The 24,448-nt window shown below is 44.5% G+C and overlaps 1 protein-coding gene across 1 annotated transcript; it reads left to right on the forward strand.

The window, feature by feature from the left end:
- Positions 1–178: 178 nt before the first annotated feature.
- Zyx (lipoma-preferred partner zyxin) lies at positions 179–23,655 on the forward strand. Its single transcript, XM_065448597.1, has 10 exons — positions 179–563; positions 2,730–2,957; positions 6,286–6,623; positions 14,752–14,980; positions 18,573–18,674; positions 18,780–18,847; positions 19,617–19,664; positions 19,741–19,871; positions 21,281–21,401; positions 22,371–23,655. Exons 2-10 carry the CDS (start codon positions 2,792–2,794, stop codon positions 22,500–22,502), a joined length of 1,335 nt encoding a protein of 444 aa, XP_065304669.1. The 5' UTR covers positions 179–563; positions 2,730–2,791; the 3' UTR covers positions 22,503–23,655.
- The last annotated feature ends 793 nt before the right edge of the window (positions 23,656–24,448 follow it).

Below are 24,448 nucleotides of genomic sequence, written 5' to 3' on the forward strand. Positions count from 1 at the left end.
GTACGGTGATTATTTTCTCTACAAAAACCCAAGAAAGATTCTGTTCGCAGCAGAAATACGTGACTCTCAATGAACCGTAACTGTACGAACGGCCGTGACAACCTGCGAATCCGGAAGCGGAGCGGAATCCTCTTTCCGTCCGTGTTTTTCCCTTATATGGAGTGCTGCTACCGTTTTCATACTTTTGTTTTTGTTTCGCATAGCTGTCATACTTTTTTTTCTCCGGAAAATGCTCGTGCTCTCTGCCACCGCGATCGTGGTTCGCTCTCCCTGAGTTTCACGTATCAGCGCCGTCACACCCGCGCGTCGGAGACGGTCGCTATCGCTAGAAGGAAAAAAAAAAAACAAATTGATTCGTCGAGCTGCAATCCGCCGGAGAGAAAGGCTCCGCGCACACCTGCGAGCTTCTTCACTTGACACTGCGACGGCCGAGCGGGCGACATTTCTGCGGAGAAAAACAAGAGTCGTCTCGTTTCTCGACGAGATTTCGCAAAGGACATTCCCGAGCCCTCGAAGGCAGCGCCCGTCGTCTCGGCAGAAGCTGCACGCTTGAACGAACAAAGGTGAGCCCGTGCGAAACGCGCAACATTCCTTTGCGCACGAGAACTCGGATTCCGCGGTTCTTGACCCGGAGTCTGCCTACGAGCGTTTGACAGAAGGGCGAGGTTATCGATCGCTCTCAAACACCTGCTCCGCTGACCGCACCGTGTTAACGAAAATCTTGCAGAACTTTTAGAGAGTCCATGCGGCAGGTAGGAAAGCCGTAAGTTCGTCAAAACTGTGGGACCAGACGCGAAAGTAGTAGTATTCGGTTTGGAAATGTCTCGGTGCGCGAAGTGATCATGTGTCGATCGGGTCGTAGCTTCTCGGCGGTTTCTATTACGTGAACAGTGGAGTGCGCGCGATCGTGTGGCATGACGCGCACGTAACTACAGGTGCCAAGCTTTCAGGTGTTCGGTCTTTTTTTTAATTAATTTTCAGCACACTGCTGGGATCCTGTACATCTCGAAACGGTTTGTCGGATTTGTAAAAGGCCTTAGACTGAGCCCTGCGGCGTTAAAAAGGAAGGCAAGGAGTCGCGTGCCCCAGCAGATGCATAAAACATAAAACTTTGGATAAGCAGTCGGAAGCCTCTGGGCGTGGTTCACCGCGCGCCGGTATTAGTCATTCTTGCGGGCGTTGTACGCATCGCTGCTTCTAAGAAATCGACACCACAGGAACCAACTCGACGGCTCCACGTTAAGGATTCGCCCCTGCCCTTAAAAAAGAAAAAGGAAAAAAAAGTAATCTTAAGTTATATTTTACTTAGAATTATAGATATTCAACAAGAGTTCAGGATCGCCAATCGGACTCTAGAGTCTGTGAAGGAGAATGTTTATCTAGGCCAATTACTCACAGGAGACCCTGATTGTGAGAAGGAAATTTACAGAAGAATATAAGAATGGGTTGGAGTGCATACAGCAGGCATTGCCAGATCCTGACATGGCAGGGAGCTCGCCGCTATCATTGAAAAGAAAGATGTATAATCACTGAATCCTACCGGTGCTACATGGTGCAGAAACTTGGAGGTTGACAAAGAAGCTCTAGAACAAGTTAAGGACTGCGTGAAGCGCGATGGAACGAAAAATATTAGGCGTTTTGTTAAGAGACGGGAAGAGAGCCGCATGGATCAGAGAGCAAACGAGGATATCCGATATTCTAATTGACATTAAGAGAAAAAAAAGGGAGCTGGGCAGGCCACGTAATGCGTAGGTTAGATAACCAGTGGACCATAAGGTTACAGAATGGGTGCCAGGAGAAGGGAAGTGCAGTCGAGGACTGCAGAAAACTAGGTGGGGTTATGAAATTAGGAAATTTGCAGGTGCAAGTTGGAATCGGTTGGCGCAGGACATGGGTAATAGGAGATCGCAGGAAGAGGCCGCTGTCCTGTAGTGGACATAAATAGGCTGATGATGATGAGGAATGAATTAGAGCTTCCATATGTGTATCAGCTCACACTTACATGTTGCTAGCAGGAGTACAGGTACAGGAGTACAGGCTAACTTCTCTTGTAAAGTTGGGAACTGACACTGACTTGTGACGATGCAATGCACGGGTTTTATTTTTTCTCAGCAAGGCTTTGTGAGAATTGGAGCTATGAAGTGATGAGTCTTATAACTACTTCCGGATTATACCTCCAGTTAACTGCACAAAGTAAATGCCAACAAGGTACAAATGAAGAACCAGGATTGTGTGCAGAGGCCAAACTGGAAAGAGAAAAATGGAAATGGAACTTTATTTTCCGTCTTGTAGTTAAAGTCAAGATTAAAACACACCACAATGTGGCTCACAGATTGTAACGAATGCGGCATCAAACTTTGGCTCTAAAAATGGCTACAGGACCACATCAGGCAGACATTTTTTAACCATCAAATATGTTTAAAAAAAAAATGGTCTGGCTGTTTAACGTGTTGCTGTTTTGTCATAAAGATGGAGCTCTTAAGTTTACAGTATATTTTCGAGGCACTAATACATCAATGAATTACGCAAATTATCATCACATGTTCTTAAATGCTGTTGTACCGAATATTCATATTGTTGTTGATGCTAGTTATGTTGGCTGTAGGTTCAGAATTGTGACTATTTTGGTGATCTGAACCTATGCTAAAAAAAAAAAAAAATTAATTGGAGTGCAAGCACATTGTGCATTCTTTTCTTTCATTACTTTTTTTTTCTCCTTCGTCTTTCAGCTAGGGTTTCTTGGACAGGAAGGGTTTAGAATACGAGTTTGCCGAGGTCACAGCAGGGAACCATGACAGCCCACCCCGACTCCGTCATCCAGGAGTTGAGTAGGCTGCACATCAGCCACGTGACACCCCAGCAATACTCGCCACTCAGGGGCAAAAAGATAGCACCTGTGGTTCCTCCCAAACCCAAGAAAGTCACCCCAACGCAAGGACACCATGGAAATTCGCATGGTGAGCTTGCAGCTGCTTTGGCGCACTGTAACGGATACCGACCACAGAAATAAACGTTTAAAAGAAGCAAAAAGATATGTTCTGGATCCTGTACAAGGGCCTTGTTCACTCTTTTGTGTCTTTAAACTTTTATTTGTGTGGTTGGCGTCCGATTATACTGCGCCATGATCATCCCTGACCGGACGAGTTTTCACCGGACCTTGCATTTCTTGAACCTAGCTGTGTAGGTGATGTCGAAGTTTGATTACAGGGTTACAGTGTTCTTGTTTTCGCTTTTTCGACCATGTTGAGACAGGCTTCTTAATTCACACTAACTTTTGCCATGCGGCTCATAGCACCAATGAGAAAGAAACGGACAACACGTACACTTGTGTTGTCAATTTCATTCTTGTCTGCCTACTGTGATAGTTTGGCACTAGAAGTGTGCTGAACATTTAGCTGAAATCGCAACTGAGATTTTCGCTGAAATTACCACCCAGAGTTCTTCCTAAAATTACACTGAACATTCTGCTGAAAGTTCCACTGAATACGCGGAAGTTGAGCGCTGTGAAATTTCAGCGCACATTTCTTGTGCATGTTACGGTAAATAATAGAATAGGTAAGATGTGATTATTTGACAGTGAAAAAAATAAAATATACTTCTATATCCACGGTGTTATAGCACACTTGAGATTATCAATGCTTGTTTCTTTTCTTTTTTGCCTAATAAGTTTTGTCTAAGTGGTGTCGCATCGTAACCTGTGTCTCTCATTCGTTGGCATGGCTGCTGCCTCTGGTGCAGTGCCCTGTATACTTGTGTGTTTTATTTAGAATTAAGCATAACAAGCTTTTATATATTGGGAACTTTTACACACTTTTTTCTGCTTAATATGATTTGAGAAACATGAAAACATCTGGGCCTTTCAATGTATATCTATGTCATAGTTAACATCTTGTGTCTGCAATATTTCTTCCCATCATATTTATGATGTTGCAACTCTTTCGCTTCTTCTTATCGATTCGAAATTGCTCTAGTGTTTACACATCAGAGACAAAGTTCGGGTAACTTGTATGTAACTATATATGATGCAAGTAACTGAATGTAGTAAAAAAACATTTTGGACGATCACTTCAGTGTGGTAACGTAAAAACTGCAGTTATTTCTTTATTCGTTATTATGCGCAAGTGAAGGGAAGCGCAGTTGAGGTTGGCAAAGAAGTAGGCGGTGCCGGTTGAGCATGGTTTCAAACAAAAAAGTAGGTAGGCAAAAACTAGCCTCTCTGCATAGATATTGCAGTTTACGGTATAGCAGACCACTGGAGACATATATGGCAGTAGCAGCAATAGTAATGACATCTCTTGTTTGCTGAACCATGAACATCAAGAACATCATGGCATTTTCTACTGCTCTTTTCACAGGAAGAGAAAGGTGCCACTGTCTTTCATGATTTTATGTTGCTGCCAACACTTTTACGACACCAACAATGTTGGTCGTAGCCTGTCATTGCAATAATGATTTTGCATGCTCTGGTTGATTTCAATGTCATGAGATGGCGCCACCAGCACTGCTGCTTATATTATTTCTCCGGTGTTTCGGTGTTCTCTAAATGACAATACGTGTATGGAAGGGCTACTACACTGTAATATCCTTTTTTTCCAATTATTGTTCAGATATCTCTACTTCTGAACAATGAATACGGCTTATTAGTATGTGTGTGCATTTACATTTAAATTAGGGGCCAACTGCAGGGCAATCTTGAATTTCATAAAAAGCCTAGTTCTAGATGGTGTAGATAGGGAGCAGGCCTCCCTTTAAAAAAAGTGTTTACGTGTGAAATACAAGTGGATGTGTCATGAACAGCTTACAAAAATAGGTGTCAGCGGTGGAAATGCTGTGCAAATTGCGCCAAGCTGCGCCGTGAAGGAAATGCTGCTAAACGGTGCACTAAATTGTTGTTCATTGCGGGCATTGTGCCACAACTGCACCAATGCACACCTGCTCCAAATCGCCGAGCAGAGAAAGAAAGAAACTATCACGGTGAAAATCAATTTCATTACTTTCTTACAATGCTAGCGGGAAGAAGCAAACGCTTAATTTTGCTCTGTGTTAGGCTTCGTTCAAATAGTCTCCACTTAATGCGATGGTGGTGGCCGCAGGGCCACTTTGCATTCGCATGCCCCTTGCTCGTCATGCAGCTCCACGTGTGCCATGCATTGTTATTCAGTGTGATTTTCTTTAGTTTGGTGCTCTGCGCCTACGCCGTTCTGTCCAGTAAGCACACAAGCACATATTAGGCAAGTTCACTGTAACTCTCGGCTGACTACCCGTGTACCAAACACTTTGACTAGCATGCACTTTAAGCGCGTGAGTTTATCCAAGCACATTGTTATTAATGCACGAGGATATGGTGCTTGCGCCATGTTAATATCGAATTGGGTAGCTGCACGTATTCCACTTGTGGACATGAGTTTAGCAGATGAAATGCTTTAACAAATGAAGCGTTCATCAGCTGAAACAGATAATGAAGCCTTTAACTCAGCTATTTAATAAAATGCAGAATTAACTGTGAATTCAGGGTTAAGTATCTTCTTATGCATTAATAATAAAATGGGGAAAAAAAACTTGCATTTTAGTATAGTACCTCATGGATGCACTAGGGTTGAGGACTGGGCAACTTGGTATTGCATTCTAAAACCGGCACAGCGCAACATAGAAAGGACGAAACAAGCCGGCCAGATGAAGGAACAGAGCGCTCTGTTCCTTCATCTGACTGGCACGGCTTGTTTCTTCATTTCTATATTGCACTGTATGGGTCTTATAATGCATGCAATTTTTCAGAATTCATACAGCATCTTTTTTCATTAACTGCATGCAGAGCAGTTTGCAACAGAGCAGTAAGTTAGTGCTTGAAAATATTGTTTCCTTGCTCCAAACAGCAAACTTTTCTGCACCGAACTGCGATTTCTGCTGCTGCTAAAGCTGCTTCGAAAGACCAAGTGCCGCTTCCATCACTGGATGTTTTTGGTACTGAAACTAAGTAAAGATGCTGCCGTTGCTGCTAGCTAGAAACCACACAGAAGCCAGAACGTTGCAAACCAGCATTGCTCTTGGGCATGACTTCACAGATTGGGTATTAGAGGCTTGCGTCGCGTGCTTAGATGGTGTTTATAGGCTGTTAATAAAATATGAGACAATTACAAGCCCTGTAGCTCAGCCACGATTGCTTTGATAGCTTATTACTGCAACTTATCTGTAACCCATTTAGCCAAAATGAGATCTTGTCACAGTTGGCCTCTAACTGAAAGTTCTGAATCCCAGTAACATTCACGTTGGGCTTTTGCATTTCAGTGCCTGACACAACATATGCCAACTTGTCGGCGCCACCTCCTGTGATGCCCTGCAAAGCAGAGCCACAGGCGAGCCCAGCCACAGCATTCGAGAGGCATGCCGTAGTATCGGCCGCTGCACTGGATTCAACAGACCCACTGCCTCCGCCTCCTCCCCCGCCAACACTCGGCCGAATTCCATCGTACTCAGCGTCGCAGCAGCAGCAGACTTGCCGTTCTGCCTCATACTCTGAAGACTTGCCTCCACCATCGCCACCGCGGTCACCCGACAGCATGGCATACGGCACGGCCCAGTCCTCGTCGGCTTCTTTCCACCACTTCAGGCCACAGTCATCAGCGGTGAGTCTCTCTGATGGACGAGCCAAACGGGTGCTTCAAGGTCTCAGTGGACAGGCTTTTAAAATGAAAAGGTGTTGTTTACTGTGACCTACAGATCCTGCTTTTGTTACAACTACTAATTGTACTAAGAATGACGGAAAGCGGAGCAAGTTGGTTGGGGTTCATGGCATCAAAATGCAGGCATGCAAGAGATGGATAGAATAGGTTCAAAAAGGACAACACAATTGTGAATGCTTGTGTTGTCCATTTCCTTCCTCTTGAGTTCATGTTTTAGCAATACACTTGTAGCAATATTCGAGTGCCAAGAAAATTCAGTTGTTTTAACTGGATTGTTTGAAAAGATCAGAGGGGACAAACATCGAAACCCACTTATAGCAACACTGGTTTTAACAATACTCACACGTAACAATGAGCAGCTGGCGCACAGTGAACTTTTGTGTGTGTTCTACGGTGAAACAAACCACTTACTACAATGTTCCCATGCCACATTATTGGCTACTATAACTGTTAGATATGGCTGCTAAATGTTTGCGCTGAAAGGAGAAGGAACGCAACATACAAAGGGGGGTGGAGAACGAGGAAGAAGAAACACGAGCCGCCAAACCCACTTGCATGCCGCACACCTTTGCGGCACTCGCATTTGTGCTGCACCCACTGCACGGCACGCCTTTGTCGCTTCGTTCTTCATGTCGCTGACCTTGCGCACCCCCTTTCCTGTCTCCCTTCCACCCCTCCGATATGAAAGTTGACTGCGCCGATGTCGAAGGGTGGAAGGGAGACAGGTGAGAGGCGTGCAAGGCTGGGGATGTGCAGGGTGATGCAACGAAGATGTGCCATGCGAGGTGAACGGCGCTCAAGTGAGTGTAACAGCATCCCCCCCCCCCCCCCCCCCCCCAAGGTTTTCATATTCTGCTTTTATTTGGGCCAACACACCAAATATCCAGATTTAATTGTTATAACCGATAATGCGGCATGGGAGGATATTAATAAGCGATTGATTTTGTCGTAGAACACAAACAAAAGTTGACATTCTATCGGCTAGTGATGTTTATTTCCAATATATCGTTAAAACCAGTACCATTATAAGTAGAGTATCTTTAGCATCACATCATGTTGGTGCGTTTTACAGCACAACAGCAAATTGAGAAAGGAGGGTGAGGTTGTTAGGGCATGAAGAGGTCGACATTTGATTGCCGGTAACTCTGTCCATGGAAAATATGTTCTTTCTACTGCAACACCAGCTAAAAGCTCGAAGCTAGTTTGTTATGTCCATCCTTTCTGTTACGTCCTTGCCATGTCATCGTGATGATTGTCAAGTCGTCGTCATGAATAGAGTTGGGTAAACTTGGACAGTAACATTACTAAAATCTGGAGATAAAGACAAAAAAGGGGGGGGGGGGGGCAACAGTGCGTGGAGCACCAAAATACATGTAGTTTGTTTTTAATAGTGTCAAAGTGCTTGTCATGCTCTGGCCACAAAAAAAAAAGAAAAAGAAAGAAAGAAAAGCTGCTTTTTGCTCTGACATTGACATAAACTGTCTAAAACATCTCAAGCAGCTGCTCACTCAACCTGAGTCTTTTCTTATTTAAAATAATTCAAATTCGGCTGGAGAACAAGAGCTCCACTACTGCTGAGATGAAAAGTAAAAGCCTGAGTGCTCATTTTACATCCAAGTAGTAATCGCCATTCGCTGTTCTTGGAGAACACACCCAGGAAAGGAGCTAGGAAGTCTGTAAGGATTCCAAGCATGTGCTGCTTTTGTTTCTTGCGTAAGCTCAGTGTATGCAACATGCCGGGACTTCATAGCAAGCCCCATTCATAGCTCTTGAAGGACTTGTCACCCTGGTATAGTAGAACTCCATGCAGCACACACTACAGTACACACAACACACAAAGTATTGCCAGCCAAGATGCAATAGTCGGACGGATTTACGGCGGCAAACCTGTGGTGTTTTGTAGGCGAGTGCCTGGAATTACAATCAGGCTATGTAGTTGCGCTAAGTCCTTCGTTTTAGTTTAAGAGCTCTTCTGAAAGCGGACACATACCCTTCACGAAGCACTCTGGCAGGTACCGCATGACACATGATAGACATGAAATTAATGTGGCACTTTTACATTTCTTGCAAACTTGAAGGAATGAAAGACAGTTTACAGCGCAAGTGATTTGGAAGCCATGGGTACGTAGGCAGACGAAACTACTAATGCCAAGGCTAAAATATTACCTGCAGTATATTTGTGCTTGTTAAATTATTGGAAAGATTACTGAAAGCCTGGATAACCGGGGCAAAGAGAGTTGCTGAGAACCAGGTGCAAGAAGTCTGGTAGATGCATGTACATAGCCGACATTAACATCGGGGCATTTTTTTCGAAGCCAGGACATGTCTAGGAAATCCCAGCTGTAGTCGTGAGCCTTCTCATCCTTATCTTGACGCTAACCATTTGGTTGACCAAAACAAAGATGTGCTCATCGCTAATGCTAAGGACCAAACTCGTGTCCCTGCAGCAAACGAAAGTTGGGCATGCAAACCACTGCACTATTGGGCATCCATGGTGCTTGGCATCTCTTGCAGGGTGTTGTGTACCACGCAGTGTCCGACGGTGGTAGCATCTAAGCATGCATTTCCTAGGCCACAGCAGGCATTAGTGCAGTGGACTGTGATGACATTGTGTGCCTCGCACAGTAGTAGTTCCTGAGAATATGGCGGTGTCCACTGGAAGAGCCCGCTGTTGTCGCAGTGGATGTGTACAACGAAAGCAGGAGGAATCAAAGTAGCTTGGGTGGAGGGATATTCTGAGGACATACCTTTTAATATCAAAGATACAGTTCGGATCACACAACTGCCACCACATTGTCTAACTGAAGGAATAGATGGACTGCATGGTAACTGGAACGGTATTTGTTATGGTGCCGGAACTAGCTAGTCTAAAGAGGCTGCGAGTTCAGCCGGTCATTACAGAGCATAAGCACTCGTGCCTAAGGCTACCTGATGGATGATGATGGTGGCGATGATAGCGTTTTACTGCTCTGCTCGTATGTCCGCATATGATAAGCTCATAGCCATCTTATGACTAGCATGTCCTCTGACCATAATAAATACATTGTATCCGTTCTCTACTACCACACATTCCTTAAGATGTGTCGGTGTGATCCCTTGCAGTCAAAATTAACATGCATTGCTATCCTGGACATTGTTGAACTCGTCATCTTGACAGTTCTGATTGGTTCGCAGGGTTGCTGTGGCCTCTATAATTGGCTCAATATGGTACCATAACAGAATTCGACGATGTGGCAGAATTCGCTGATGTCCTGAATGGCACCGATTGTGTAGTGCATTACAGTGCTCCTTAAAGGCCACAGAGCAGCTCTGAGGTGTAAAACCGCAGCAGTCAGCATTAGTTGCACTTTCTGTTGCATCCCTCTCCCGATATTCAGTGGCACCTTTGATTGGTTCATCTATAGGAAGAGCGATGCTAGAATTAATGAATAAAAAGCTGAAGGCGATTCAGTCTCTAGTTGACATTGGTATACGATGCCTTCCCGAGTGGTTTGTGGGAGTCGGGGTGAATGAACCATATAATTCAATCTGTGAGGCCCACGGCGACTCCAAATTCTAGCTGTCACAAGGGAAGCGTACGACAACTTGATTAATGTGGCGGATATGGCGTGTTGGTAGATATTCGAAAAGGTGGCAGCACAAAAAGACGGATGGAGAGGAGAAGACAAGGATGAGGGCTGACAACACTCTCCTTACCACCAATGCCACTGCATCGCAGTATTGCCATTGTGCGATGGTACTTCATGTTGGTACTGTCAGTCCCGGTGGTATCGATACCACTAGTACCACCGGTATCGATCCACATTTTTAGACTGCACATACACATGAGAATGGCTTTAGACTTAACTATTTTCGTGATCACCCCACATATTTAGATTGCACCATCTCCAGGATCGTCCCACAAAAGAGGTTGAAGACACACAAAAGCGATATGGAAAAGAGGGTGGGGGGTATCTCACCTCAAATTGAATATGTTGAATTTAAGAATATGTTGTTCTGTAAGAATCACTCTTGCTTATATGAAATAATTGTGTTTGGATAAGGAAACAGGATTGATTATGAATGGATGCAAAAATGGTTCTAGTCATTTGTCAGCATTGCTGCCAATCACAGGATTGGAGATTTTTGAAATTGGTAAAGCACAAATTTTGGCACTCATTACTTCTCTATAAAAGAAAGCATTGAAATGGTTGACGTATATATTATGATGTCTAAGGCAGGCAATTATTCATCATATAACCTTAATTGCAGCATGTAGGCAGGCTTATGCAGAAGAGAATGTACCTATATGTTTTTGCAACACTTCCCAATCTTTTATCACTTTGGTGGCCTGTCCAAGTAAGCACAGGCTTCTTTATCTTCTACGCCTGCATCTGCACTCGGCAACTCTGAGTCAAGGCATGGGCATGCAAGATAGCAATGGTCTGACTCACTGTGAAAGTCGGGTGCCTGGCAAAAAAATGTCAAGAGTGTGTAAGCACTTGCACATGTGCCCCAGTAGCTTGTTTTTCTTTAGCTGAAGGGCTACACTTTCAGGCCGCTTTCTTGCATTTTGTGCAAATGCTTAACTGTTGTTGCAACCTTGGGTAGCCCAGCATTTCAGCTAACTCACATGCATGCAATGCAGTCTTGCTCCCCCCAAGCTATGAAGCATATGGGGAGACAGAGCGGAAGAGAACAACTCTGTTATGACACTTTGCATTCATTGATTGATAGCACATGTATTTGGGATAGGCATGTTAGGCAGCTACCAGTTAAATTGAGTAGGTGAGTAGCGTAGTAAGTTGCTGGTGCTTGTATCACCGTAGCGTTGGCAAACAAAACTCGGCATTAAGATAAGAGATGAAGCAAGAAGTGCACTTCTTTATTCATCCCGTGTCTTAGCACAGAGTTTCGTTCATTACCACGAGTCTAGCCCAATCTACAGCCTTAATCACAGCATTGACCTAACCATAGTAAACATCCTTCCACTGTAACCCAAGAAGTGTTTCCCCCTGCCAACATGCACAGTCAGTGCAAGCCTGCTGTGTCCGCTAGTTGTTTTTGTGTATTTCTGCCTCGTGTTATCATCCTCGTCACAAGCTGCGCGCTGCTATCTCTCACACGTGGAGTGGGGTGCATCAGGCACTTCCTTGTGGACAGACTTGTGCTTCCTCCCTTTGTGGAGACCGTTCACGGCGATGCAGTAAAATTAGCCTCTCTATAGTAAAAGAACTCGTCACGAGTGGTGACGCAGTCACTTGTGCAATACCTTTCTCCCGATTCTTTTCATTCTTATCCACCCTTCACCACCGGCCTATCCCGGTAGTCGCGTCAGAAGGAGCATCGCCAAGGCCATTGAAGAGCGTGAAAAGGAATAATCATTGGAATAGAATCATTACATTATCCTGGCAGGCTGATGCTAGTTTCACATGTGGTGGCGTTCTTTTCTTTCTTTTTCTTTCATTTCTTTCGTTTTTTGGTTTGGTTCGAGCTGACGTGCGCTTGATTTGGACGTCCACTGTAGAGCGTGGACTATAATGGTACGCGCGGCTCGGTATCGTCTGCTTGGGCTCGTCTGTTTTATCGGACGTGCGTTTCTTTAGTAGCTAGGCGCAGGCAGTACGTTCGCACGAGCTTTCAAGTTCTCCGCACGCGACGGCGACTTGAGCCACTTGAGTGACGTGGACTCGTTACGTACGCAATCACTTTCGCTCGTGCGTTGTCCTTCTTTCGGTCGCGCGTTTACTTCTCGCGCGGCTTGTAAAAGTTAAAGTAACGAGCGAAGGAAATGCGCACCCCGGTCGTCTTATTATTCTCTTCGCAACGCAAGCGCCGCTTTGCTGCCGCGCCGGTTCGCGCCGGAGAAGAATCTATTTGCGGTGTGTCCGCTTCGTTCCCGGGGCCCCGGAAAACAGCCGAGAGGATATCCCACCGCTACCGCGCGAAGCAGACGGCGCCGCACAGGCACACACATTCGCCTTCCTTTGCCTGCCTGCTTGCCCGCCCGTCAACGACACCCCGGACTGAGAGGTTGGGCGGCGAGCGCTTGGATCTGTGTTTCGTTTTATTTTGTTTGCGTTCGCGCGGGCGCAACCAACGGCTCGTGGAGCGCAGACATCGTCTCGTTAATTTTGTCAGCGCAGTTGGCGTCGCGTGTTGTGCACTGCGGCTGCTGCGAGGTCTGCCTCGCCGGCGCTAGTTTCGGCGACCGACAAACCGACGACGACTCGATCTCGTGGTCGACGATCGGATTCGGTGGTGAGAGGCCGACGTCGCATATGCGCATTATCGCCCTGCCTCTACTAACTAGCTGCTGTCTTGGCCGGCAGCGCCTTTAAGCTACGCGATCGGTCGTGTGTGTCGTGGCACAGTTAATTGTCGCCGCGCGGACTGCGTTTTTTTTATGCACTAAGAAAACCACTGCGTGTAGCGTATGAGCTGCTGAAGTAGCGGTGCACTTTGTGGCTTGAGTGTGAAAGCGCCGTTACGCCGTATCGCGCCATGTACTACGTGCGTCGCCTGTCCGTAGCGCTCTGCGTAGTGCGTGCCCCCACGGCAGTCCATTACCGCTATTTTGGTCGTACCATGTATGGAGCCGCTTCCGCGAAGTCTGCTAGCTGCGGGGAAAAAATATTGCCGCTTCGCTTTTTCTTCGTCTTCTTTGACTTGCTCCATGTTTCTACTTTTGCGCAAAGCGGCCGGTATACGCTTTCTGCGTGTGCGGGAAATATGGTTAGAGATCTCTTTTTACTCTCTTCTTTTTCTTCTTCGTTTTTTCTTTCTTTCTTTCTTTTTTTTTTAAAGGACGTATAGCAGAACCTGTACAGTGAAACTAAAAGGCATCAAGGGTTACGAGAGCTGTCAGCAGAGAACGCAGGTACCATGAAAGTAATTTTCGCACATCTGTCAGCACACTTGCAGAATCAAAGTATTTGCACGGCTTCTTGTCCGCTGCCTCTGCACAAACTGTGCGACATCATATTATTTTGTAGTTGCTGTGTTTCGGGGCTCATGGGACATTCGTGATACCTTACCGGCCACAAATATCTCAAACTAAAGTGCTAATTGATCTCTGGCAACATCCAGTTTCAGCATGCGGTGCTTGGCGGCGAGAAATGTGTGAAGATTGAAAGCTGAACTGACAGTCGAAAGTTGAACTGGGCTTCAGTATTCGTGCCATTGGTCCTTTGACTTTTATTTCCACTTGCAATTGCACCTCCCCTACCTTGCTCAGTGGCAGCGGAATTGTGCTGCTAAGTCAGAGGTCGCGGGGTTGATCCCTGGCTGCATTTTTGGTAAAGTCGAACTGCAAGAACATTGGTTTACTTAAATTTAGCTGCATGTTAACTCCAGGTGGTCAAGGGTAATCCAGAGCCCTCACCTCATTGCCCCATTGTTGCATTGAGGAGTTAAAAACTTGTGAATAGGAGTGTGCAAATATTCTAAACTATTCAATAATGAAAGGTCCTATTGAATCCAGCCCTTGAATCGAACAGTCACTGTTTGTAAATACATATATTTTTCGAATGGTTTTAGAATATTTTGAAGCGTCAATCGTGGGCAATGAAATATGAAGTTTTGGCAAAAGTACCGTAAGTTTCATTCCTGTGGGCATGTTATTGGCATAAAACATGAGAACTTGCGTAGTGGAGCAGAATACATCACTCTGGGGAACCAGACATTGACAGCCTTACAGCGATCATTCGCACTGTCCGAGAAGTCCTGCGTATGCAGACAAACTGCTTTTATGTTCCTAATGCTCCATTTGTGGTTTTAATAAGGAACTCTCCGTAACGTGCAATGTAATAATAGAAACTTGCTAGTGTTATGAATACTAAAATGAGAACGTCCCTTTGCTTCAATTGTGAAAACGGCTCTTTATTATTAAAAAAAAATATTTGAAAAGTATTCAATATTCGACTTGGTTCACTTCTGGCACTATTCTATAAGTATTCGATTTGGTCTCAAAAAATTACTATTCGTGCACTCCTGCTTGCGAATGAACTAATGAATCAAACCGCATGCGACTGTAACAACAGTGCCTTGGCTATTTAGCTCTCTTACACAGACTGGCCGTTCTCTCCCGCAGAGCACGTACGACTCGGGCTCCATCTACGAGCCCATTGTGCCGCGACCTCCCAGCCAAATGTCGGGGTACAGCAGCACAGGCTCATCCCTGTATTCGTCCTACTACCCGGGCCGTATGGGTTCTGGCCACAAGTCTGGACACCAACGTGGGGGCCAGGAGGCCGAGGTGGACCACCTCACCGATTTGCTGGTGCAGAGCATGGAGAGCTCGGGCGATCCAGATTTCTTCGGTGAGTGAGTGGCACTTGCTTCAGGTTGACTTGCTCTTTGAGGGACACTAACACTGAATCAAGTTGAATTGATAAAGTATTCTTGAAGAACTCTACTTCTGTTGATTTCACAGTAGGTAGGTTGCTAGACCAAAAAAATGACCGGCAAAGTTTCATTATTTAAGTTTCTCGCTGAAACCCCAGTGTCAATACATCGGCGCGACGTCACTGATTATAACGTTGTTCCCCTTTATTTTCCCAGCATTTCGGCCATTCTAGTTCATAAATGTTCTTGGAAATTCCCAAGTTCATTCTCTAGCTCCTTGAGGATACAGTGTAATCCATGTTTATCTATAAAATATAACTATGCTCGAGCAAACGGCATCAAAATCTACGACTTCACAGTGAGCATGTGTGGGAACTTAAAGGCGGGGGTGCCACCTGTCTTTATTCTTTGCACCTTTCCTGGCTTACCAGGCCCTTTTCCTCACGGTGAGAGTGCCTCTTTTTTTTTTTCTTCTTCTTAATTTGTGGAAAGATAATTCACCAGTACTGCTCAAATTACCTTTTTTTAGTGTCTCTATAACAGGGAGTGGTATTCTCGGTCTGTCGCTTTTGACTACAGGTGTGCAAATAGTGATTTTTGAGAGGAAATCAAATACAAATCGTATACTGCCAGAAGCAAATAAAATCTGATACTGTTCGACTAATTTTCAAATAACAAATAGCCATTATCACAATTAATACAAAACGGCGTTCAAATCTCAGTATTCTTAAGTTAGCGAGTTTTTCTCATTACATAGTACGTTATGAAACATTGGTTAAAGCACAAATGGAACATAAGGAGCAAACAAGTAGTTTCTTCGCATGCTTAGAGTTCTTTATGGAGAATGCAAATGATCACTGAGTAGCCTGTAAAGTGTGGCTACTTAAGTGACATAGCCAGCTTCACTACGCAAGTCCTCATTTTTTACCTTTTATGTTTTATGCACACTATGACCGTGGGGGTAAAAATTTACTTTGCTTTTGCTCCGATTTTGTTTATTTGGGCACAGTTGATGTTTCAATATATTAGATAAGCATTCTAAAAATATTTGCATTTACGAGTAGTGACTATTCGATTCAAAGACCAAATCGAGTTGGATAGTATTCAAATTGTTTTTTGGAAGTTTTGAATATTTGCAAGCCCCTTCTTTTGACAAGGTCGCTTTCAGTGGGGCCCTAATCGGATGAGAAAGTGGGCAGAATGCCCGTCGCTCCAGGCAATGCTGTGTTGTGCCAGGCGTCCCATCATGCAAAAGCGAAGAAAGTGATTGACCGAGAATATTGTCCCAGAAGTGAAGGCAGATTCAAGAGTATTACTGTGTTACCTAGCCATGAATGGTGGTGACCATATGGCACCGCTAATTTTAAAGAAAGATATATGTGAAAAGGTATTGGTTTGACACATTCAGGCATCTTTTGATGGCTGTACGTCATCAGCTTATGAATAAAATTAAAGATGGCACCACCGATTTTTAGAAAATGTGGAAACATTGATTCATTTGCAGCAAAAATTTTGTGTTTGCAGAATCGTCATTCGCTTGGCTAAGGATAACAGTAGGGACCGCGAAACTGTTCAAGATGGTGCTGCCCATTGTGCTTGAATGCTTGATGTAGGAATCCAGGACATATGAGTGACCCTGCAGAAATAGAGCGGGGGTCTAACTTGTGTTGCCATACAATGAATTCTACTGTTCGTAACAAAAACATCAAGAAGAAAGCAGCTAGGTGCTGTTTGCTGTTACCATGATACAAGTTTACTGAGGTTGGCATGTTCAATAGCTTCTTAGGTCAGTGAACCAAATTTATGCCACAATGCATGCTTCCTTTATCAGCGTTACTCAGGTTAATCAATAAATGGCATTGTAGGCCTCATTTTTCCTGCAGCCTAATTTGTTCCCATTTCACTTGCAAGATGCTTGATGTTCATATATGGCAGCTCTGCCAGTCACCTTACACAAGCTCAGTTCAAAGGTACTGGACCTCGATATATATATATATATATATATATATATATATATATATATATATATATATATATATATATATATATATATATATATATATATATATATATATATATATATATATATATAATATTCTTGTGTCACATATGCATTACTCATGAATACAGAACATTGGGTAGCTACTTGCTGTCATCTTTGTTTATGACTAGTTGCAAAATTTAGCCTAATTTACGTCGTTAGCTGTGGATACGTGTCTACCTACCAATGCTACTTTTATGAATGCACAGCTGCTGTTCCTTCAGCCGCAGTGCAGTGACTAACTGGTGGTGGCAGTAACATTTTCTATTGACAAGTGAATGAGGTGCTTAACAGGTGCCAAAGAATGACACATTCCAAAAACATATTTTCTTCCCCACCTCTGCATGTAATAACTTAAAACTTTACGTTAAAGAGCCTGTGCACAGACTATACTCTGAGTGCGCCCCTAATGTTTCACTCTCTAACCATTTTCTAACCACACTTGCTCAGAGGATGATGACGAACCACCTGTCATTGGTAAGGGAAGATAATTTTGTCCTTATAAATGCATGCATGTATGAGTTTATGCGAAAAAGAAGAAAGAAAAGTGACTGGAAACAGCTCTGCCAGTACATTTTCTTTATGTGCATGCCTTCCCAAGTTTGGAGCACGTTTGTGCTTTATGTGTCGTGGTGAAGCTAGTATAGCATATATGGTGCTTTTAGCGGCATGATCATCGGGCGGCTAAGGAATGGCTTGCAGCCTGCAGTAGCAGCCATGCAGCATTGTTAATGCAAACAGAATGGTGTGATGAAAATGTATGTCTCTTGTCTCTTCCGTTTGTTGCACTGTTCATAAACTATGACTGATTGCCTTGTGAATGCTGTTTGCCAACCAGATGCTGTGTAGTGTGTAGTGTCTTCAGTTACTTGAGTTGTGGCACGTTGATTGAAGACGACGCAACGAGCTATGGAAAGAAGAATGATAGTTGTAACATTAAGGGATAAGAAAAGAGCAGATTGGGTGAGGGAGCAAACTGATGATATCTTAGTTGAAATCAAGAAGAAGAAATGGGCATGGGCAGGACATGTAATGAGGAGGGAAGATAACCGATGGTCATTAAGGGTTACGGACTGGATTCCAAAGGACGGGAAGCATAGCAGGGGGCGGCAGAAAGTTAGGTGGGCGAATGAGATTAAGAAGTTTGCAGGGACAACATGGCCACAATTAGTACATGACCGGGGTAGTTGGAGAAGTATGGGAGAGGCCTTCGCCCTGCAGTGGGCGTAACCAGGCTGATGATGATGATGACGGTCATAAGCTTATTGATGTAGGTACTGGATAGTTGTATGTACACTGCAAACACACTGCGGGAGTGTATTTTCACCTTAGTTGGTCTCGTAATAGCATTGACACTTGTCGCTTGGTTCCATTCACGCCTACCTTCGAAAACTGGCATGCACAGTTGCTTGAAAACTGCATCGATGTTTGTGATGTTCGTGTGGCACACCCAGAGGCCCATTTTCTAATGCTGCATGGCAATTGTTGTTGTCCTTCGCTTATTTTATTTTTAATTTCTTTTGCAGGCATGTGTTACAAATGTGGAGAAAAAGTGCTTGGAGAAGGCAGTGGGTGCACTGCCATGGACCAGGTCTATCACATCAAGTGCTTCACTTGTCACGTTTGCAGTGAGTTCCTTTTTGTTCGTTTGCCAATGCATTAAATAAAAAGCACGGTGTGTGAGGTTGGCATGTTCTGGATGCACAAACTAAAAACCTTTTCCTTTGCTGCAGTGAAAGAACTGAGAGGAAAGCCCTTTTTTGCTATGGAGGGGAAGCCATACTGTGAAGATGACTACTTGGTATGTTCATAACTGGTTCGTTGTTATGTCTAGTGTTGCAAGCTAATGGCATACTCGGATGGTGGTTTCAAAGCACTCTGGCCACGATACAGAGCACGTGAATAATGGCTTAAAAGCTGTATTGTGAGAACAAGGAGTTCAGTAGTAGCACTCTAGTTTCGTTATTGCCATTCCATCTCGCCTATTCTCGGGGTGAAGTGCAACTGCTGTCTTAACCTTTGTGGCATTAACGATCAGTTGAACATGGCCACGAGGCTCTAGCTAGGCCAGTGTCTCTGCTTCTTGTTCTAGGTTCTTTTTTTTTCTTCTGTAAGAAATTTCCTTCACTGCTTTAATCTGGACCTACCCATGCCTGCTTAATTGCAGAACAAACCTAGCATGGAAGTTTGTCACCTAATGTACATACCACTCAGTTTGTATGTATATGTAGATGCCCTCTTTACATGCAAGGACTGCCTGTTAAAACTTGTTTTGGAAAGTTTCAGCTACAACCAGCTAGGAGTGGGTACAATGATGTCTGTTAAACATGCTGTTTAACTTACGTCAAGTTGCACTTATCGTATGTCAGGAACTCATGGTATGTGACATTGGACTCTGGGCCATGCTTGACAGTTGGAAGCAAATTGGTAGCAGCTGATCAATGAACGGAGCATTTGTTTTACCTTCGTCTCCTCTATTATCACCATTTTTTTTTTCATTTGTCTTTGCAGCAGTAAGCGCACTGTTTTGGAAGCTGACAGAAAAAAAATATGTATTCTTCTTTTTACAGAACACATTGGAGAAGTGTTGCGTATGTGAGAAGCCCATCCTCGACAGGGTGAGTGTTTCTTTTCTGTCATTGGACGGCCATTGTTGGGAACAAACCAATTGAGAGGTTCCCTTGCCTCCCGCAGATCCTGCGCGCCACTGGCAAGCCCTACCATCCGGCCTGCTTCAGATGTGTAGTGTGCGGCCAGTGCCTAGATGGCATTCCCTTCACCGTAGACGCCACCAGTCGGGTCCACTGCATCGACGACTTCCACAAGTGCGTCCCACTTCGTCGCCTCCAACCCACCTAAACCTGTCATCGCCAACCTATCTAAGTTGGCGGGGTTTCTGTACAAAGTTTCCCTGAAGCAAGTGGGACACAAAAGAAAAAGAAAATTTGAGCTGTATTGCTTAAGCGTCTTTTCCCAAAAAACAAAGGAAAAAAAGGGACATTCGTATTATGAAAATGAGGCTTAGTAAGCCAGCAAAAATGCACGAACGAAAGATGGGTGGCACTGCCTTTCTCGTGCTTCTCTTTAGCGTCCCTCTAAGAAAACAGCTATTTTGGGCACTGATGGCACAGCTGATGCATGTGTCTCGCTCCCTGGCTCTACAGCAGTGCAAGTGCAAGAACAGCTTGTTGAGGCTGAGTCTCCTGCCAACTTCGCGTCGAAATTCATAACGAAGGTTAAATAGTCGGCAAAGGCTGTTTTGTAGCTATTTCTGAGTCACTGATGGGCTGCAGCTAAGTAAAACTTTGCCAACAGTTTGCAGCTTGCGTTTCGTCATTCTTGGCCCATGTCTTTTGCATATGAACACTTAGCTTTGTTTTTTTAATATGTAGTGATAGACATACCAGTTGTTCCTCCCAAATGTTCTGGTATTTATCTTTCACATCAGCTTACACAGCTAGGGCTGTAAGCTGATGTGAAATCATCTCCGCCCCTCCTCCTCCCCTCTGCCCCTCCTTCGCTTCCCTCCCTTGTCATACTCTTACTAATAGCTATACTCACTGCCAACTTTCTGTGGCAATGGAGGGAAACCTACGAAGGCAGAACTTCTGCACAAGCGTTACCACATCAAGTAGTTTGACAGCTTTTGACAGCGCTTTTGGTTTCTTGGAACAGACACTAAGTCAACATAGCTTCCACGTGCGACGCTTTTGCATTTTCCAAGTAAAGTTTACACTAAGTGGTGTATTTCTCTTGTCTTATTTTACTTTTGTAAAAGATGTGTTTACATTTTCTTTTTCTCAGCTTAAACTGACACCAGTGAAACTGTGGGACTTCTTTCAGAAGCGTTTGTATTTGTGTGTTCTTTGTCTCCGTAGCTTTCCCTTAGTCGGGACAGAAGGTTGTCTGCGCGTATAGTTCGGTTCCCAGAAACAAAAGAAAAGTTTGGAAATCTGCGGCCAAGTTCACAAAGCTGTTTGTTTGTAAGTGCTCTTCGCCATTGGCTGGCCACCTTTACCGGTGATGTGCCCAAAAATCGTGATTGGCTTTTATGAACACTTTTAGTGCAAGACGTTTTTTGTAAATATGGGCCTTGTGGTCAGAGTCAGACACTTGCGTAGTCATGCTTGAAAGTGTGCAAGCCTGCTATGTCGCACGAAAGCTTATTGCACAGTGTTGGAGAGTGCACAGAGAGGCCACAAACTCACTTGCCAAATATTGTTGCCGTTTACAGGAAGTTCGCCCCTCGCTGTTGCGTGTGCTCTCAGCCAATTATGCCCGAGCCGGGCAAAGAAGAAACAGTGAGGGTTGTTGCCCTGGATCGGAGCTTCCACATCAACTGCTACAGATGTGAGGTAAGGTCTGCGGACGTCATGACATTCAACAAGTCGTGGAACCTTGTCACCCTTCATTCATTCGTTTACTGTTATAACATAGACATAGCTTAATGTCATAGACTGTCATATTGCGAGCCTACGCCCCACTGCCAAACGAAAATTTTCACAAAGCAGGTGACTCCAGAAGGTTACATGAACGTTGAGATCACTTTGCAGCCTGGTCGCACATGCTTTTGCAATGCCACTTATCTGGCCACACACTGGTCTCTTAACCATAATGTACAAAACATTCACTTTCCAATACTGTTGGCAAGTTTCATAAATGATAACTTTATAGAATAAATATCTCGGAACTGTACAGATGAGTGCCATTACCCTCTGGCTCAGTTACAGGGAGCCTAGTTGTAAAGTGGATTTGTCCAAGAAGATTTCAATTTATCCAGGTATTGTTACTGCTAACATTGTTCTGAAAATCAAATATTGACTGTACAAGTCCCACAGTGTGCTTTTTGTGTGTGTTGAGTGTTGACCACATTACATGTGTCTAAGCCAATTTGAATGAAAATAGACATTTGTTTTGTGTTTAATGTGTCCTAAAAAGTGTGGTCATCTTTGACAGTCTGTGGCTGTGACGGTTGGAACATGCAATTGCGAGATTATTAATAATGCAGTATGGAGCCATGCTTATTTGGCCACATATTTCTGTCTTTATGTGCCTCATAATCGGATCGTGGTTTTGCACATAAAACCCCAGAATTTAGTTTTTATTTCTATCTTTACGAGGTGAAACATGCACATCACCTTCTACTACATATAGTTTGCCACTCTACATGAGGCCAGCCTATGTACCTTGTCCTTGAGATTTGCAGAAGCACTCGTTAGTCATTGGGAAACCAGGTTTTTTGCCAATTGCCAGCCAGTAGTTTGAAAGCTGCTAATTCTTGAATGGAAAAGAAAGCGACATCAAGAACACTGTCCCATGCGCAGGACTGTGGACTGCTACTTTCATCCGAAGCCGAAGGCCGGGGCTGCTACCCGCTAGACGACCACATCCTCTGCAGGAGTTGCAACGCGCGCCGCGTGCAGACTCTCACCTCCAGGATGGTCTCCGAGCTCTGAGGTTTCCGTGACGTGGGCCTCACTGCTCAACAATGTGATAATTTTATGCCTGAAAGGGCTGCACAGTAGCGGCGGCCAGTAAACGATGGCCATTTTAGTCACAGACCCGAGTAGCTTGCCCGCAGCTACTCGTCGGGCGAGCGTGTTGTAAATGTGTAGCTTCTTGTACTGCACACCATTCCACACAGATGGCTCTTGATGGCGTGCGTTGCAGGCTCGCATCTGTGAGGCTTCTCTTCGTCGTTACCTGTCGCAGTGGCCCGATTACTGTTCTCTGGTGCCGAGCTTGAGGTCATGGGTCAGAGTCCCGGCGGCGGGCAGACACCACCCCCGAGTAACATAGCCGTGGCGGCCGCATTGCAATGGGGGCAGAATGCAAAAAATGCTCGTGTACTTAGACCTTTAGGTGCACGTTAAAAGATCCCCCCCCCCTCTTCGAGTAGTTATGCTTCATCTGGGCTCTGTCTTGGCATCCCTCATTGGAACATAAAGCGCCAAGAACAAGAACCAGTCTCTTATTAAGAATTGAAGGAGTTGACTGGGAGGCAATTGCCATTCTTTTTTTTTTTACTGACTAGACACTGCCTAAAACGTGTAGCATTAGGTGACAACTACTACCAGCGTTAGGAAATATCTGCAAACACAGGAGAGATACTTTTTGAGTATTGATAGAATTTGTACATATATTATTGTCATAAAGTCTTAACAGACATGAGTTCACGAGCAAACGTCACTGCGCATCATGCTGCCGCCACATCTACAGCATGAAAAGCTTGAAGAATTTAAATATTCACGTTCTGTAATTTCAGATGTAAAAGACTTTAAGCAGAAGTTTTTACCTTTTGTTATCCAGAGAGAGCTGTTCCTCTCAAGGACTACATATGCACTTGTTTGTGAGCTTACCAGCACTGTCCGATTCAGACTGTGCCCATGTTTATGAAGATATTTCTGTCGTGCAATGTGATCCAAATTAGCCGAGGATCCACCAGTTTGTGCATTGGGCTGCGGAGTCTGATAATGGTGAAAATTGAGATATTCACAATTTTTGCCCTGTGCTAGTACTCATTGCTGCTAAAGAATGTAAATAATATCATAGAAGTGCTGTGCCATGTACTCAAATTTTGAAGGTCAATAAAGAACAGTGCCCATGTCATTAAGTGCCCATGCCTTCATTCCAGAGGTGTTTGATGCCATTCGCGTGGTGCTACACGGAAAAACGCCAATGCCAGAAATGTGTACTCAACTCCATACCATGCGCAATGTACTTTAAATGCTACCGTTTGTCAGTGGAGCTCACAGTTACATAACTTGCTAAGCACAGAGACAACACAAAAGCATTTCTGTCACTTGCTTTGTGTGGCGAACATCTCCACGCGCGATTCAGTTGGCACCATCTTTATATTCTCTACCAGCTGTTGTACTGGGAAGAGCAAAGAGAGAGGATAAATTCCGAATGGTCTTCGCAACCTGCGGTTTGTAGATGACATTGTCCTATTTATCAGCGCTGGGGAGTACTTGTAACAAATGAATGGGGACCTTAGCCAACAAAGTGCAAGAGTAAGCCTGAAGATTATTGTGCAGAAGAGTGAGTTATTGTTCAATAGACTGGCATGGGAGCAAGAATTCATGAATGGCAGTCTGCCTTTATAATCTGTGCAAGAGTACATTAAGGATCAGTTATTCACAGGAGACCCTGACCACGAGAAGTAAATTCACAGAATAGTAAAAATGTATTGGAGTGTATACGGCAGACATTACGAAGTCGTGATTGGCAGCTTACTGCAAGTCTTCGAAAGCATACCATCATTGCATTCTACTGGCACTAACATACGAGGCAGAAACTACGGTGAAAGGGAGACGCTGCTCTCTGCAGGTGAGAATTGGCCCAAACGTCTATGGCTGAAGAGGACCCAAGCTTCAAGAATGAAGACTTCGGCCTCGACCCG

Source organism: Dermacentor albipictus, chromosome 2 (assembly GCF_038994185.2).
Source record: "Dermacentor albipictus isolate Rhodes 1998 colony chromosome 2, USDA_Dalb.pri_finalv2, whole genome shotgun sequence".
Taxonomy (NCBI): Eukaryota; Metazoa; Arthropoda; class Arachnida; order Ixodida; family Ixodidae; genus Dermacentor; species Dermacentor albipictus.